This window comes from Sardina pilchardus, chromosome 14 (genome assembly GCF_963854185.1).
Source record: "Sardina pilchardus chromosome 14, fSarPil1.1, whole genome shotgun sequence".
In the NCBI taxonomy this organism is placed as follows: Eukaryota; Metazoa; Chordata; class Actinopteri; order Clupeiformes; family Clupeidae; genus Sardina; species Sardina pilchardus.
This window is the reverse complement of record NC_085007.1, coordinates 19,453,920-19,472,219: the sequence shown is the minus strand read 5'-3', so window position 1 is coordinate 19,472,219 and position 18,300 is coordinate 19,453,920. Positions and strand designations below refer to the sequence as shown.

The 18,300-nt window shown below is 43.4% G+C and overlaps 1 protein-coding gene across 5 annotated transcripts; it reads right to left on the bottom strand.

Annotated features, from left to right (window-relative positions):
- Nucleotides 1-2,659: 2,659 nt before the first annotated feature.
- On the bottom strand, nucleotides 2,660-18,240 carry atg10 (ATG10 autophagy related 10 homolog (S. cerevisiae)). Of its 5 annotated transcripts, XM_062553844.1 has the most exons (8): nucleotides 17,956-18,240; nucleotides 17,158-17,272; nucleotides 16,133-16,306; nucleotides 15,829-15,954; nucleotides 8,806-8,947; nucleotides 8,486-8,583; nucleotides 5,084-5,181; nucleotides 2,660-4,016 (listed from the first exon to the last, which is right to left on the bottom strand). In XM_062553844.1, exons 3-8 carry the CDS (start codon nucleotides 16,259-16,261, stop codon nucleotides 3,818-3,820), a joined length of 792 nt encoding a protein of 263 aa, XP_062409828.1. In that variant the 5' UTR covers nucleotides 16,262-16,306; nucleotides 17,158-17,272; nucleotides 17,956-18,240; the 3' UTR covers nucleotides 2,660-3,817. The 5 variants fall into 5 exon arrangements, with proteins under 5 accessions (XP_062409828.1, XP_062409829.1, XP_062409833.1 ...); XM_062553845.1 differs by lacking the exon at nucleotides 17,158-17,272; XM_062553849.1 differs by lacking the exon at nucleotides 17,158-17,272 and having other exon boundaries at nucleotides 16,133-16,302.
- Between the last annotated feature and the right edge of the window lie 60 nt (nucleotides 18,241-18,300).

Here is an 18,300-nt window from a genome sequence, read left to right as displayed (position 1 = left end):
TCTAATAGCCTGAGGAACATTTTTGATGACCATTCCCAAGCATCTGACCCTTTTGGTACTGTTCCTATGTCAGACAAACTCATTTGGACAAGCTTGACAGAAAGCATGACAGATGCACCTTACATTATAAGTAGGCCTACTGGTCATTTTCAAGACCTAAGCACAAATACTCAAGGTGGACACTGCCCATTACTGTGAATACACCCGGACGTCATACATATTTTGTATTTGTCAATTTCATGTTCTACTGCACTGATTACTTCCATTCATGAAAATATTTATCCATAATCATACCGTAATTATACTTGTTGTTGCAATGCCCTCATCATTTACAGAATGATGCAATGGTGTGTGAATACATACTTATTTTTCTTACATTGATTTCCTGTTGGCATCTTTTGTCAGCCAAAGATCTTTTGACATGACCTGTACTCTGGTGCCAGTGTACCTGGAATACAAGAGACAAATAGGCCTCGACCTAAACAAAGCCCTCTCTTCCCTTCAACTGCATCCAACAGTCTAGGAGGAGAGATGTTCGTCTAAGAGGGTCTCATGCCAACGGTCCTGATCTGAATTAGACTCCCTATTGATGCATGTGGGAGATGAATCTCTCTGGACGCTCTTGGACACCAGAGCGCTGTAATGCTCTGAGAACAGAGCAGTGGAGAATCAAACCCAGATGACTGGAGTCGGATGAGGCCGCGGGCTTATATCTTCACAGATATGATGGGAGCACTGGCAGCACCCCCCCCCCCCCTTAACAACAGAGACAGGACTTTGGACGGAGTTTCGGAGTTTATTTCGATCTCCCGTCTAATCCCACAGACTAGGCAAAACAAGAGTCCCAATCTGACCTGATTTGAAGGATGCCGGTAATCAGGGGATGCACAACCTCCTGTGTGTCTCCGACGGCCAGAGAAAACACGGTCTGCAACGGCAAACAACCTGGTTCGAATTACAGTTCAATCTCACACTCCAACATCAACAGCAATTTTTATACCAATTAAAACAATTTTATGTCCTAGGATGGTGGTTCCAATATAAACATTATCCCTCCAATACTGACACGTTTCCATCTAGTGGTGAACCTCAAAATCAGCTACTACTAAACATGCTTGTAAGGGAGCTGTTCTGCCAACAGATGTCAGTAGTGCTTTTTGTCATTTTCAACACAGTCCCCGTTCAGTGGTGTTTTGGCTTACCCTGACATAAATGAAAGCCAATCCCTTTGTCTTTGAATAATAACGAATCTTTTCAAGCATTGGAGTATGAAGTGTGTCTATGAAAGAGAATTATTTTATGGCAAATAATACGATTTATTTCAGGCACAACAGTACTTGACTCTTACCATTCTACAACTCTTCCATTTCACATTCAATAATAATGGTCTCCGTCTCCTGCCCTTCTCTTGCTCTCAAAAAAATCGTTCTTTGCACAGTAGTACAGGTATTGCCCGGGATGAAAAGCTGTCTCATTTAAGCCCATCCACCCAAACAGCAGCCTGTCCAATAAGTACTGCAGCGCTGGGTAACATAACAGCCTGACCCCTTTACCGATACAGATCTGTCCCCAGGAGAGAGGCCTGACCCATTTAGTCCTGCTGAGTGAGGACTTTCCCTGTTGGCACACTCCCTCCCTCCCCCAACCAACAAACCCAAACCAAACACACCAGCAGCCCACAACACAAATACACTCTCACATCCTCAACCAGTTTACACAGAACACTGTGGGGAGGATTCAGCCACAACATTTACCAGAGACATTCTAATATTAGCTTTTCAAAACTTAATCTTTAGAGGGCAATTTTTTCCCTACACAAAATGAAACTCGTCGGATATCATTTGAAAAGGCTGATGGAATGATGTGCATGACTCAGTCCGATATTTTGAGGGTCAAAGCACGATAGACCTGCTGATTGTTCTACTCTTGTATTTAACTTGCAAATGTGCTCAAATACTAGGATAGCAATTTGAAGGTATTTCCAGCAAATTCCTCATGGTGGAACAAGCTACCTACAAGAGGAAAGGTGTCCATCTCCATCTTCAAGAAGCTACTGAAGACCCAACTCTTTCAAGAGTACCTCATTTCATCTAACTCACTCAATAAATCGTGCACTTCCTTTCTTCTACAACCTTCTACATACTTCTTCTGTTATTATGTCCTTAGACTAAAAATGAATCCTCTGGTAGTCTGATGGTGTCTGCAAAAGTAGTATTTGTTGTTACACTAAAGTCACAACATAACTTGAATGCTAGTTCTTATTTGTCACCTTGAATAAAAGCATCAGCTAAATGAATCAAAGCAAATACATACGGTTTCAAAAAACGCCAGAAACCTTGGGCCGGAACCATATGGACTTCACCTGTGAAAGCCCAGTCTTCCTCATTTCACTTCACTTTCCAGTCTGTGAGGAACTTCAGTCATGAGGTCACACTCAGATGAATCTGCTCTTGTATGAAGAAAACGATGAAAAGGATGAGTCTCTGTGACTTCTCCATTCAAATCAAATGTCCAATGGCCTTGACTCAAGCGGCCACTAGTCTTTGCGACTAGTAGGCTGATTTTCATCAAATTCTGTATTGTGAACGAGGCTTTTAAGGAATGTAAGTTTCGCTGCTTTTGGCCAATGAGTGGCAGTAGTTGAAAAGAAAACACTCAATTTTCAATTAAGAGAACCGTTTATGAAGTACAGTAGGTCCCTACTTTCTCCCCAAACACATCATGATCCCACCCCAACATCACTGCATGGCTATGTTTCTGGCATTTATGTTCCATTTCATTTCGATCTGTTTACAGAATTTGGCTTCTAGCATGTTCTATTCTGCCTCATCATTCCTCAGTCTTCATCTTCAGTCAGAATGCTATTTATAGGTCTTCCTACACATTCATACTCCAATCATAAACACTGAAGAACATCCCTTCATTATTGTCAACATCAAAAGCTAACCTTCCCGCAAAATAACCATCAGAAAAAAAAAATCATCAAGTGAGTCACAGTCACCTACACATAAGATGCCAGCTTCTCTCTCTCTCTCTCTCTCCCCAAACAACCCACCCACAGATAAACAAAAACAAACAAGCCGTGCAATAACACATTGTGCCTCCGCTCCCATTCAGCCGAGCAGGGGCCTCTCATCTCTGCATGTGGGGAGGGGAGCATGTCGGAAGGCTAATCTGACCAGTCAGTCACACTGTGTGCCGACACCGTCACTACCACCGCCGCAGCGAGCTGCTTCGCACATGAAGTGCTTGTTCACTTCAGACGCCGTGAAATGGGCTTCACCAGGAAACTGACGTAGAGCTTTTTTTTTTTTTTCAGGGGGAAAAGTGATGTCATTTGGAGCCCATCCGATGTCAAGTGATGGGCATGTAATGGAGGAACACTCACTCCACGGCAGCTCGCAGCCAGAGTGCGAGAGAAAGAGAGAGAAAGAGAGAGAGAGAAATCAATATGTTTATTACCCTTTGAAGAACAGACAGTAATCTGCCTTTGTAAGTCAATGTCAAGAGCATTAAAAGCACACCATGGTTAGCCACTGTGGCAAAATGTCAACATGCTGATGCCATCTCCAGCCGTTTAAAGTAGAGTCGTCTTTTTCCTCTGTTTGAGATGACGAGCAGGGTTGAGCGAGTTTGAGCAGAGTCGAGCAGATACGTACGCCACAGCAGGGGGGGGGGGGGTGTTCGGTGGAGTCGACGTCTTCTTCGGGGATGCGAGCAGGCAGCTTGTTCTGAGAGGCTCCATCCACGTGTGCCACATGTGGCGGCGGGGACCTGGGCTGTTACACAGATGGTGCGGGAGACCGGGGGCTCGCTTTCAGTCTGGGTCAGATGTTGATGCCGCTGCTGCTGCTGCTGCTGAAACCGGTGCTGATGCTGATGCTGATGCTGGTGTTGCTACGGCTGCCACAGTCTTTGGTGCAGGCGCGCCCACTGCCAGTGCGTAGCTTAGGGGAACATCCAGTCCCACCACCGGTCCCACCACACTCAACCACGTCACAATGTAGTTCACTCCCCTGTGGAGGAAGAGGAGGAAGAAGAGGAAGTTTACACCTGCTGAGGGTGAAAGTTGTCCTCCCCATTAGATGCAGGAAGGGGGGGCTCGCTCAAGACAAGCTGGAGGAGACATCAGGGAAGAACGTGTCCACTTTTCTAAAAAAATGATGAAGCAGGAGGAAGGAGCATTTTAATCCGCCGCTATCTGGATTGATCTTTAAGGCCCAGTGATTTTTAGTGCACTTCTAATGTGCTGCGTGAGGAGGCACTGACTTCTCTGCTGTCTGCGCAGGGTGCACAATGTGACGCGTCCCCTGCCTGAAAACCAAATGTTCCTGCTTATTTTTAGATTGCTCTTTGTGCTGCCTTCGTAGGAAGGGATTGGCATTTTCACCCAACGCTGGCAGATGAAAACTGGGCAAACTCCAAGGCTCTGGCTGATTTTAGAAACAGGAAATCTAATCCATCATATAATGAAGGGGAAATGTGTTAATATGAGTATATATTCAGTAGTTTAAACATAGCAAAAAACAGCAAAACAGCTTAAAAACAGCAAAACTTTCTAGTCTACATTTTTGTGACCATCAAAATTCACTTGTTTGGCAAGACATTGCCAAATTTTGCTCCATCAGCCCATAACATTCACTCCATTCAAAGTACTGTTAGTTTTACATTTTTAATGAGAGAATGATGAATCGAAGAAACAACTTTTTTTACAGTGTGTGCCTAGTGGAGACAAAACATGAAACCAATAAATATTTAAATTTCAAACTTCTATTTGCCTAAGGACAAAAAAGAGGGGAAAGTATTTCTCACCGTCATTGCCTTTATCTAGGAACACTGTCAAAAAACCCAATTGACTAGCACTGTTTTGAATAATAGCAGTTCCCTTCAGACATAGAGACATTTTGTGTTTCTTAATTTGACTAAGTTCTGTCCAAACATTGGCACCCACTACAGAGAAGTCAGCTTGATCATTCAAATCTAGCCACCCCTGGAAAACTTGTTGTGAAGACGACCAAACCGAATGGCGCCAGTTGGAGACAATCGACGGGACAGAGAGGGACGATCACGGCGTCACACTTACTTGTGTTCAGCGCGTGCGGTCTTCAGCGCCGGCCTCATGAACTCCTCCGTCCGACACGGGTGCAGCATGAAGAATGGCTGACCAAGCAGTGGATGCTCCTGTGGTGACAAACGACAGGCAGTTACTGCAGACAACGTCCTGACAAACTGACATGCTGTCAGACACACAAGACATGAGAATGGGAAGAGACATATAGAGACTGAGAGAGCAGAGAGATGGTATGTATGGAGGAGAGGAGAGAGGGACACTGAGGGAGATGGAGCGAAGCGGGCGAATTCTGGTTAGCCATGAAAAGGGGCTTTCTTCTGTGTGACTAGGAAGCGCGTGATTAAGTTACTTTTTCAAAACAACAAATCCAATCTTTGCAATTTGAGCGAAACAGATGGTCTTCCATTCCCAAACACTTAGACTAAACCAAACCCTAATTGCACTTCATTAAAAAACACCCTAATTGCTCAGATGAATAAAATTCAAAGCTAACCCCCACCCCTACCAAAAAATATATATATCAAAGGACAGACTTCTAAAAGTGTCATTCTTTTAGTCTACCCAAATATATACAACTCGAGGCTAATTGTGTCCATATTGAACTGCTTGGGACTGACACTGCGCTGTTTTTAGGCTGGTATCCCATCATGCACTGGGGGGCAGTAAAGCACAATGAGGGAGCGAGGCGCAGGCGTCTGTGCACTACGGAGCACTACGACAGCACTTAACCTCCACAAAGCTCTTCTCCTACACAGGGCAATGTACGTACAGCGCCCATGTGCTATGCTTCTCCACCTGACCTGAGGTGAACGTGGATTGTGGTGGCTGAAAGAGAATGGGGGGGAGACTGCGCTGAAATGAACAACGGCTGTGTTTCAGTTTCCTACCTGTCTGAGCTTTGGCTTACACACTCAGTCTGGGAAAAAGGCAAAAAATCCATGACTAACACAAGTCACTTTTGGTTAAAGACGGCATTTTAAATACACACCGTAGACTTAAAACATTCACTGTGAGAAGACTAACATCATCCTGCGCAGTGTGTACATCACACTAGGATGTCTCGAATGAATAATGTGATACGGTCACCTGCTGTGACACAATCTCAGACATGGACTAATTCTCCTCTGAGCTCTCACATTAGCAAAACACAGACTGTTTGGAGTGCACCAGCTTTCCAAGATGGCCCTCCTCCATTCCTTTCAGGAGACATCGGCAAACAGTTGTAGCAGTTAGTAATTATAGCATGGCACCCCCTTTGCCTGTAGTGCCTTGCAGCTTCTGAGAGGTAATGTAAAGACCTCTTGAAAGACTCATCTTCCTTTCCCTCTCTTGTCGCTTCATACAGTACACACGTTCCCTAATTGTGGCCCTCCCGAAGACTTCCTGGACCACGGCTTTGGCAACAGAGATGACTTCAGTAATCCTTCAGGGAGGGGAGGAGAGAACCAAACTGTTCCATGGTGACGGATCGCAAGCCTTTCAGAAACCCGCTCGGTTTCCCGTCTCAATCATGAGCGGGTCATGATGATTCATTCCTACTTATCGCTCTCTGCTCACGTTGATTTCTTTATTTATTTGGCGCGGAGGATTTGACCTTTGTGGGCATAAATGAATAGCGTTGCCGGCGGCACAACACCGCCTAATTCACAAAAAGGACAGGGTGGAATTCTATTAATCTGAAGAGTAGAGTTGTCGTCGTCAATATCCCACTGCTTCGATTGTGGAGACGGTTGTTTTCGCCTGCGCTGGGAACCAAGGAAACGGTGGAAGGCTTGAAAATGCTTGAAAACAGCTTGCACTCTGCAAATAAAATGTGGCTGTATGCCTGCCTCCAGATAGACAGCTATCAACTACTGAAAACGACATGAAATATGAAAAAGGACATCTTACATTTTTCCCCACAGGTCTTAGCAAGCTGTTATGGCTGATAGGCACAAAGATAATGATTCCAAGCGTCATACTAATTTAGAGCATATATTTATTTTCCATCCCTATAAAAGATAATTTTATGTAGATGGTACATTGTAACATTAGCGTCTCTGCGTATTTTTTGGGGAAATAGGCTGTAACAAATCAAGTAAGAACACACCGTCTTCCTCTGAACTACTTTGGCAATGGCAAGATCCCATTTGTTACGGTGAGAAACCAATTTGAATTTAAGAAAACTGAGAACGACTGGAGGGGGGATGGGGATGAGTGCAGAGATAGAGAGAAGGAGGGGTGGGAGCGACAGAGAGAGGGCGAGAAAGAAAAAACAGAGAGAAAAAGAGAGGGAGATAGAGAGAGAGAAAAAGAAAGAAAGAGAGAGGGAGAGAGAAAGAGAGAGAGAGCGTTGGTGTCACTGTTCGTAAACCCCTGGTGTGAGTCACCCATGTTTACCTGCGTCAGATGGCACAGTCCACCCCCCCCACCTACCCCCCCCCCCACTCAGCCCTGCGACCCCACACCATACCACCGTTATTTCTGCCACACCGCCGCAGCCGCAGCAGCTTCCCTTCTCCTGACATTTCCCCCCCTCCGCCATCGGCCGCCTCTCCTCCGCCTGCTTTGTCTCGGCCCTCTCCGCTCTCCCGCCTCTAATAAACCTCCCCACTGACGTCACTCCTCTCCTAATTTCCATTCATATTTAATCAACCCGCCGGCACCACATTAGACTAAACCTACCATTTGTACACAGTGGGCCAAGAGACAGCGCTAGGCAGGCTCCGATCATAATTTCCGATCATTATCAACTTTCAATTGTCACTCAGACTTTGTGCAATCAGTGCTCATGTCATCATGGGCTGCGTTTCGAACTGTCTGTGGCATCAAGGACTACATCAGTGCTCTTAAGGTGGATTGTGTGAGGAACTAGTACTTTTCCAATTGGGATGATTAGATACTGCTCAGCAAAAATGACTGCTCTCAGCAATTACAATTTTTCGATCAGCCACAATTTTCAGGTCTTTCAGGGCAGACATTCCCCACTGATACCAGCATGAGGCATTAAGAAGAACCTACTGGGAACCAGACAAGACACTCAGTCTATGTACACTCATGGTCTCCACAGCAATATCCACCGAGAACCAGGAAACAGACCTCAGCACCACCAGCGTATATGAGTGACTTCCCATACTCAACGTCACTAGGAATGACTGAAGTTCTCCATTCTTGAATGGAAAAGATCACTCTGTAAATCTAACACTGATAACAGATGGCAGTACAAACATCGACACATGGTTAGTACCAACATGAATTGTGGAATAAATGGTGATTGTTCATGCATAGTGCGGCCTTTTTTCCTGTTTTTCCAATTGTAGCTTATAATTTGGTCAAGACTCTAAAAGAAATATAACTCTTGAGTGAAGCCTGCTCCTTATGAACTAGTACCAACATGAAACATTCTAAATAAACAACAAGAGGAAACCTACTGACCTGTTGGGTGATGGTGTCCCATGGACCTTGCCGTAACCTCTGTTGGTAGTTGGGGTGGACATTACTCCACACCTCCTCTAATGACAGCGAACGTCCCTCTGTAATAATAAAAATAAATAAAAAGTTAATGGTTTTCCATAGTCCGTAAAATCCTTTGAGTAAACTGAACTGATGCTTGCTTACACCCTCTCCTCATCTGGATTCATGGTCATACTGATGCAGTGTCTGACCACAAACAATTTGGCACGGCAGCCCTAGCAGTGACTAATTTGGCCGTGAGGCTGGCCAGATTTTGGAGACGCGGGCCCACGGTCACGTACCGAGCGTGGACGCCCTGAAGTAGAGGACGGGGATCTGGTAGCTGCAGGAGTGGAGCACGTGGTACTCGTACCGCACCACACACTGGCCCTCGGCCACCGCGGTCTGCTGCTCGCCTACAGCCTCGTCCTGATCACAACACGGCTGCAGGGGGGGAAACACACAGTTGGACTTGACTTGTGTTGCACAACTGTGACTTTAGAAGTTGACACACATACACACACACACACACACACACACACACACACAAACAGAGAGAGAGAGAGAGAGAGAGGGAGAGGGGGAGAGAGAGAGACACACACACACACACACACACACTCACAGAGAGAGAGAGAGAGAAACACACACACACACACACACACAGCCACAAACGCACACACCTTTTTTTTGAGAGAGTCAGTACTTTTTACAAATCACGAAACAACTCATGAAAAAAGGTCTTGTCAAGAGTTTGCATCAGAAATAATTATTTCCCATAGGTTGATTCTGGCATAAAAGAAAATCTGATGCTGGCGTGACACTCTGTTTTATGTTTAAGACATCAATCATTCAGTCGCTTTGAGACTGATCACTTGATATGAATTGGTGGGAGTACCTCCAGTAAGCCCTACAGCCAAAGCTCATTCCCTCTCACTGAGACGAGCTGAGGAGGCAGACGGAATACAAAAACTTCAAGCTCAACATTCACCTTCGGGCTATAGGCATCTTTAAAAATGAAATCAGTGAGAGCAACTCATATTCACATCGCTTCATGTCAGCTTCTGTTGAGTCCCAAACTTCCCTGTTTATTGCCTCCATCAGTCATTCCTTTTCTGACAGGACAACCGCAGGACCCTGCACTCTATAACGGAGGCAGACTGAACACCTGAGGAGTGCGGCACAGGAAGCACAAAATAGATTCTGTAGCTGTGTCTGAAACGTAAGTACATACGCTGGGCAGTGTGCATTTTCCGGAAGTTACGTCAGAATAGACTGTCCGAAAGTCAAGCGCTCTCACTGGATGGGTACTTCGTTTGGCGTGATTTCCAAGCGTGCATCGATGCATCTTTTTTGGCCTCAGATATCCCATAATCCATTGCGCAGCGCAGGTCAAGCTCCATACGTCATGCAAATCGTCAACACTACCCCCTCCCCGAGTCAGGTGACGCCAACTAGTTAGTACTGTCCAAATGTAGGTAGGGACGCATACTGAGGAGCAAGCTAACTGAGACGCTACTGGAAAGAGGGTACTATCCAGCGTGCACGCTTGACTTTTGGACACAGCCTGTATCTCTCCACTCACTGACTGTTTGGGTCCTAATTGAAGTCCTAGACATGATGGCCGACTAAAGGCCTGTCTAGAAAAGAATGAAAACAACATTTTAGGGAGAAAATACAAAACATTTTGAAGTGGATAAGGCTTATTTCACAGAGGGCGGGAGGCGGCGCAACTCAAAAAAAAAAAAATCTTGTGACGACTTAACACTGGGCTCGTAAGCATGGGTTGCCATGTGCTTTTTAACATGTCGAACCACAGCTAGGAAAACGGAGCGCTCTTAAAGGAAGCAATATATTTGTTTCCACGGACACATGTTCTGATTTAATTAAAGACAGCGGCGCTAGCAGCACTTCAAATGTAGGCTACACACACATGCTGGTGTGTGCAGCTGACGCACTGCTCACGGAGGAGTCAGGGCTCCCAGTCTCTCCATACATCTCTGTGCCGTCTCAGTAGGCTACTCCTCCTCCCACACCCAGATAACATCTCCTCTTTCCTATACACGGCCCGGGCAGAGCCCAGAAACAAACTACTAGTGTTTCACATCCGACGTCTGTCAAGGCAGGAAGAATGGGACACAGGCACGTAAGCTATAAAAACAATGACATACTAGTGCCGCTGTTCCCCTGCTTACTCCCCCCTCTCCCCACACACACACACACACACACACACCCGCATACACCCACACACACCTACACACACCTACAAACACACACACACACACACACACCAGCATACACCCACACACACCTACACATACACACAAACACACACACACACACACACACACACACACACTCCCCACCCCTTTTACATGGGCTCTGGCTTCCAGACCTCGTCTCAACTTCTCAGACCTCCCAACAGGATGTTCCATAGGGGACCAAAGCAGGCATGAGTCACGGCTACACTTTTATTGCAGAAACACATGAAAGAAGACCGACTGGTGGAAACATGTTAAAAACCCATCCGAAATCACCACATTTGATCGTGTTCAAGGACAGAAATAGCAGTGTGCACAAATTCATGCCCTATTCAAAAACGGCGATGTTGAAGCCCCATTTCAATGCAGTGACTTCATGATGACTGTGAGAGAGGAGCAGAGGGGAGAAGTATACATGATGCGACGGCATTCAGGAGAGGTCCACCTGCACACTGATCCTTTGCATAACTGACTCGTCCACTCGTTATCCCCGGCACTCTGGGAATTTGGCATTCAAATGTGAGGCAAAAATTCTAATCAGGCCGCTCTGACCCGACTGTGTTGCTAACGCTGTTTAACATGGTGGCCACGGCACCAGAGGTCAAGTTCAATTAAAGGCTACTCATAGCCTCTCGTGCATTCGCTGCCTAGGCTCTCTTGCAAAAAACCCTCACTGGATATGCCACTTGTCTCAATACAGCTATGGTAATGCTTCTGAGCAAAACTAACAAACTAACCATTTCACATTTCACACACACAAATCAAACAAGTGAGCCAGATAAGTCCATATCACTGAAATTTAAGAACTGTTTTCAGTAAACCACTCGATAATCCAAAAGTTCCACACTCAGATCAAGATCTGCACCACAAGGGCTCCCATAATACATTTAAGCTGATCTCAAAAAGCCTAACATTTACATGAAATAGCTCTTCATTCACCACAAAGACATGAGGATCACAATTGGCTGTGGGGAAACAGCTCATCAGACGTTTCCTGCACTCTACTCGACAAGAGTATTGAGCCGTGCAATTTAAAAGGAAAACGAAGATGGGAGTTTTTCATTAATTTAAATACAAGCCTTAATTATAGGTTTAATTACCAAGTAATTCTGTTTATAGTCTCCACATTTAATGGCTTAAAAGGCATAATGGGTGTTTGCAGGCAGACATGTTCAGGAATTATTGTAATGCCTTGGCTCTTCTAGTTAAAATTAGCTTCTCAATATACAGCAACTGCACATAGAGAGTTTACATAGAGAGTGGGTTCTCTGTCGGGACATACTGATTTGCAGGTGATGATCTGTCCTCCTACAGGTGCCCAAAGACAAAGGCAAACATTCAAGACGAATAACGCGGATTCAGGCACAAAGCACTGAAAGGGTTAACCCTGATGGATTTTTGTTGAGTGAGACATTTATGCGCTGCCTCAAAGAATTCCTCCACCAAAACAGGAAGCCACAAAAAAGGCATTTGGCTTTCCTAATCTTCCCCACAGATCTTTTGGAAAATTGTTTTTTTTTTCCCTCTCTCTCTCTCTTTCTCTTTCCTGGACAATGGCTAGGAGAGCTTTCTTGCCTGCTGCTGCCTTCAAGTTTAGAGTCCTCTTGAAGGTCAAACAATGTGTACTTTTAAGAGAATGTTAAGTGGTGTGCTGATCATATTAAATTCAATAATACAAAAAAGGTACTCAAGGAAGAAAATCACAACCTGCCTCTAAAAAAGTGTTTGACCTTGACTTACACTTATTATTCAAGAGTTGAAGCACATCAGTTTTCACAGCGAGTCTGGAAGGCTTAGCTCAACAGATGTGATGTCTTCTTCGACGCGTTGCCAGATGCACTGAAGAACTTGGCCAAAGGTTTTAAGATAAATAGACCAATTTCTCTAATGAAAGAAGCAATTATTATCTGACTCCTGAATCAATCAGAGGAGTGTGTTGTGCATCAATAAGGAATATGCTTTAAGGACAAGGGCGATCAACTTCATGGTCCCTGAACGCATCTTCCTGATAGCACGGGCCCTCAGTTAAACTTGTTCAAGACACATGCCAACACAAAAAGAAAAAAAAGTACTGTTGAGAACCATATCGGGCTTTTTGAATTATAATTATTTCAGGGGCAATATTCAGCTTTCTCCCTCGCCACACTGGAACGGACATTTCAACTGCTAAATTCTTATTACCTTTAGAAAAACAGCAAAAACATTACAAGCTCTGTTGAAAAAAAAACCTTATACAATGGTTGTACAAGCTGTACAAACAGTTTATAAAGCACTTTGAGGGACTAGTCACTGAGCGTCCATTTGCTTGGCATAAACATCAAATTGCCATTTTTGGTGAAAAACACATCTGTGTCACTCAAGGCGGCAGCTTGCTAGACCTCTCTGAAATGTAGCTCCAATGTCACTGTTGATATTTTCAGGACCAAACAACCATCAGTGAATACCTTTCCCCTCACAACGTAGTCTATGAAAAAAAGATTTAAGAAACCAGGAAGACAAAAAATTCTGTAAGACCACAATGTCATACTGATAATGCCATCACTTTCAGAAAAGGTCAAGTTAATTTGAATAACAGAGCTTCATTAGAAATTACACTGAATTTTTAAATATTCAAATATATACCTAAGATAACACTAATACTGTAAGTAGCAACTGGTAGTCATTAATTGTAAAGGCTGCATAAAACTAATGCCTCACATCAATATTAGCCACGGCAAATATATTCTGTCACAGATGACACATGATATCTCCTTTTATAGAGAAAGTTAAATGTCAAAACCAAGAATCGCAGAGGGCTTTGGGCTCCCTCTCTATTCAAAAGCATCAATACATCAAAAGCACAAAACTATGCCTATGCCTCGCTCAAGCACTATCTGGCATACAGACATGTTGATAGCAATCTGCAAGCACCTTGATTTTGTTGCACGTTTAACTTTGATGTACTAAAACTCTAAAAAAAACAGCAGCAACAAACCAAAACTATTTCCTCTCTAACTCCTTTTCTTTTTAAAATTCTACTGTAGGCCAATACAGTAAAAGCAGTTTATTGGAAGTAAGAAAATGATTTTGTAAAAATGTTAAGTTACAGTAAGCAATATTGCCTACAAATAACTATACATTTTGTAAACATACAATCTTTTTCAATAAACCATCTCCAGTGTCTAGAGTTCCGGATTTCCGAGGTGTCGTATAGTAGGGGCTTCTCCTCTCTTGTGTGAGCCATCCATATGGATGCTGTCTATAAGCCAAGGCATATGAATACAACTTACTTTCATTAGCCAGAGAAATGATCATATGCAGTTAGAAATCCAGGCTACACAACCCTATCCTCACGACTGATGACGTTATCCAAAGATTTCAGGCAGAAGGACTTGAGACAATCATTCCAATAAAATAACACATGCTTGCAACACAGTATTTAATAAAAACTAAGAATAGGCTTAAATCTACTCAGTATTATATCATGATCAAATCTATTTTTGAAAGCCTTCCCAAACTCTTTACGAATGCATGACATGATTGACATCCATGAAAAAAAATCGATATGACTGTATTTTGATGAACTTTCATTGCTATGATTCTTGATTTTATGCCTTCCCTCCAACCAAATCTACCTTCAAACAGCCGCTTTAATGCATTCTGGTCCTCTTTATGCAAATGCTCAATTTCTCTAAGGCTAGTATTTGTTTAGCAAGCAGCAGTACTCGGAGCAGGCATAGTCCACTCAGACTGATTGACATTTCTCCTCATCTCAGTATACAATAGGTGCACTGGTTCTACTCGAGGTTAATATCTGAACCATCGAGGTGCTATGGTGCTGACTGCATGGAAGGCATTAGTGGCGAATTATTACTGAAAACGTTGTGCGGAACTTATGGATGGGAGTATTTCAGAATTCTTCTCAATGCTTAACACATTTCAGATTGCTCATCCACGTGATAGACTGATGACCACCAAACAATTTGTACGGAAGACAAAATAATGAGTTGGTGAAACTGACTAAAAAGAATATAGCAATAATAACAACAAAAACAACAACAACAATAATAATAACATTATTATTAATAATAATTATGATAATAATAATAATAATAATAATTTAAAATGGATCATCGTGCTGAACATGGAATGGAGCCTTTAAATGCAAAATAGATGAACAGGTAGAGACTGGAAAAACATCATAATGTTTTCCTCTACTGTGATTAATACAGCCAAATATGGAATCTACTTCATAGAATGGGAAAAGGAGCTGGCTCTTTTGTTCCGTGTGTGAGTGGAATGTAAATATCCAGGGGAGTCAAGTCATTTGCAATCTGCCGGAAGGCCATGCTAATGAAATGGGCGAGAAGGAAAAAAATAATCATTCACTAGGCACAACTTCCATTTAAAAAAAATATATCTAAAAAAAAATGATAATGTGCTTCACGAAACAAGATTTCAGTAATGTTGCCGCTCATGTGTTGTAGCTAAGAGGCAATATGCAGATTTGCCCTTGTGTGTTACAGCACAGAAAAACAAACTGAAATTAAAGCAAAGATCGGGTGTGTGCAATCTCACTGAGTGTGTGTACCAGTAGACTGAGATGCACACCTGGTCAAGTAAAAGAAAATGCCCATTCTAGTCAGGCTCTTTTTTTTAAGAAGTTAACCTCCATTGTAAATGGCGGGATTTAGTTAAAGTGTTTCCTTCAGGTAATTGATTCAGTGTGTGAGGGTAACACAAATCTCTCCATCTCTCCCTCATGCCTTCCCCGCTCTCTTTGGGACATAAGCACTAATTCAGTCTACAGATTGCCAAACAACGTACCAAACCGCACTCTTATAAACATCAACTATACAAGGGACACAGAACACAGTCCTGTCATTATCATTACCTGATTCAATCATTTCAGGGTGCAAAAAGCAAATGCATGAAGACATATTTAAGTGATCAAGTCCTAAAAGACAAGGCATCAATTTCTAGTGAAAACTGAACCAGAGCCTTTTCATATTCTAGCGCAAATTGAACCAGGGGCCTTTTAAAAGCTCTTGGTATTTGATAGCCTACATGCATACAAGACTGCAGTACCTGTTCCTCTTCCATCAGGGCATCAATGGCATCCACCGGATTGCTTCGGCTGCCCCGGTATGGCACACCACTGACTCGGCAGGATACCATCACAGTTTTTTTCATGTATCCTTCTGCCTCTGACCCCTTGAAGTTGAAAAATTAAATGGAGTCAAATTAGTAACTTTAGCATGCATGATCAATTGTTCACGTTACATCTATATGATGCCTAACAAATATATGAATGTGTCATTGTCAATAATTTTTTGCCAATATTAAGACAATGAGTTGGGTGTATGAATAGAGCCTCTGGTTTAGAACATACATTGACTTCCTCCCAGGCCCATCCATCATTGAGGGAGTGGGAATGATCCAGGAAGAGTCTGCAGCTGTGACGGAATGTCCTCTCATCCAGGTAACAGCTGGAAGCTGGTAAGTCTGTGTCATCTGACATCTGGGAAACTCACAGTTCTTGCAGTCTCTTGCAGAGTGTAGCTGTCTTTAGTCAAGTGCATAGTTCAAGGCCCACATCATAAAGTTGCAAAAGTCAGAGTAAACGTCAATCAATACTGCTGATTCCATATGAGAAGCATATCTGGCACATATATAGCCTATATTTTAATCTTATAAGAGTTTTTCTTAAAAGTCTGGTCTAAAGACAGCACCTCCTACCAATTCATTGAATTATGTAACTAAACATCAATTAACACTGATTCTGGTTCCATTCAACCCTGATCAGCATATATTTTCAGTTGGCACAGCATGATTCCATAAACACAGAAGGTTAATTGGGTGAAATGCGCTTTGATATAGTTGAAGTGCTATGACAAAGACCACAGTGGCTTTGACAGAAGGGTACAGAGTATATGAATGATGCACAATATGTTAAGATTAATTTGAGAGTTCTAGCCAAGGCTACAGAACTGCTGGGAAAAGAGAAGTGATGTTGTCTGGATTGTTATCACAAAGACCACGAATTGAAAGACCGCGTATTGTAGACAGGCAGACAATTCGTGGCTGTAGTATTTCATCATAGTCCTACCTAAAATGAGTATAAATGTAATCTATGCTGAGATCGACGCATCTGAGAGGCCCCAAGTGCAAAACTACGGCTCGTCACCGCTGTTGGGTAAATTGGACAGCATCTTGAGACACACACCATTTTCAACGATGTCCTGAAACGTATGCCACGGATAGCAATGTATGCCACACATACAGCCAATGATCAGGCGTGTTACCATATGTTATCCCTGTTCTAAATCACGATACGGATACAATTCCTCAGCTGAACTCAGTACGAGTCTGCACGTCTAATGCTGTGAGTGTGAGAGCGCAGAACTCGTGTCTTACCGAGGCACTTCCGGGATCCAGCGAGAGGAGGGAGGGAGTTGGAACAGCGAATGTTATTCAGCACAGACGGTTTCAAGTTGCCCATTTCGAAAAAAAGAGAAATGAACAGTGGAGGCTGTAGAACGGTAGAGGACAGACATCACTGTAACTTACTTGACTTGGCTTGTCAAAGCTTGCGTATTGCATCGTTTCCAAATGCGACGCTTAGCCTAAACGGTTCCCAACGACGCGGCTAAATAAACAGGAGCTAGTGCATGTTGCTTTAACACGTCAGACATGATAAATTAACTAATAATCAAATAAGTTTGTTGTTACAGTAACTCCCAAATCAAATAACCTTAGAGTAGTCTGCCTGATGGTTCATTTTATACAGTCTGGTTTAAAATAACACTGACAAGATGCGAGTGCCAATGCACCACTGGTTATTTGATATTCTCAGACAGGTTGGCCTGAATATGACCAGGCAGACAATTAATGTCACTCCATTAAAAAAGATAAAGATTCTAACAGTAGCCTGTAGGCCTATATCGAGCTGGATGTCCCATGGCCATGGGTACAAAGAGCAATTTAGGCCTACAGGCTATAGTCAGGGTCTACCTGCCCTATCTGGGCATAATACAGTTCAACAATAATTGAAGTATTCAAAGGCTTAAACGCCTTCATAATGCATGGATTTGTAAATCTATCAAAGGTGCATTCACTTAACCTTAACTATTTTAAGTAGCCTATTTTAAGGATCATTATATGTGTATAATTGTGCTACATCTCCAGGATGTTGAAAATACATCTAGACATTACCTATGCATGGCAAACTGGCTACAGCCGGAAACTCCATTCCGTATTTTCCATTTCACCGCACATTACACTTCTGTGATAGCAGAGGGTGGGTTTGCTTGCGAAGGGAACAGCCAGTTGTTCAAAATCCTTCTCCGACCGTTTCAAATTCCCCTTTATGGCTAGTGTGTTCGTGTTTGTGCGTGTGTGTGTGTGTGTGTGTGTGTGTGTGTGTATGTGTGTGTGTGTGTATGTGTGTGCGCGCGCGCGCGAGCGAGAGCGAGAGGGGGAGGAGTGAGGCAGAGGGAGTCGTTGTAGCCAATGCGTACATCGTCCGTGTGCGCGCCAGGCAGAGCAAGAAAGATAAGA

Excerpts from the sequence above, each read along its gene's own strand:
- atg10 (XM_062553844.1), bottom strand. The coding sequence starts at position 16,261 with ATGTCAGATGACACAGACTTACCAGCTTCCAGCTGTTACCTGGATGAG. Across the intron at positions 8,584-8,805 it reads CTTCAGGGCGTCCACGCTCG|AGGGACGTTCGCTGTCATTA; the intron begins GTACGTGACCGT and ends TTATTATTACAG. Across the intron at positions 4,017-5,083 it reads ACCGCACGCGCTGAACACAA|GGGAGTGAACTACATTGTGA; the intron begins GTAAGTGTGACG and ends CTTCCTCCACAG.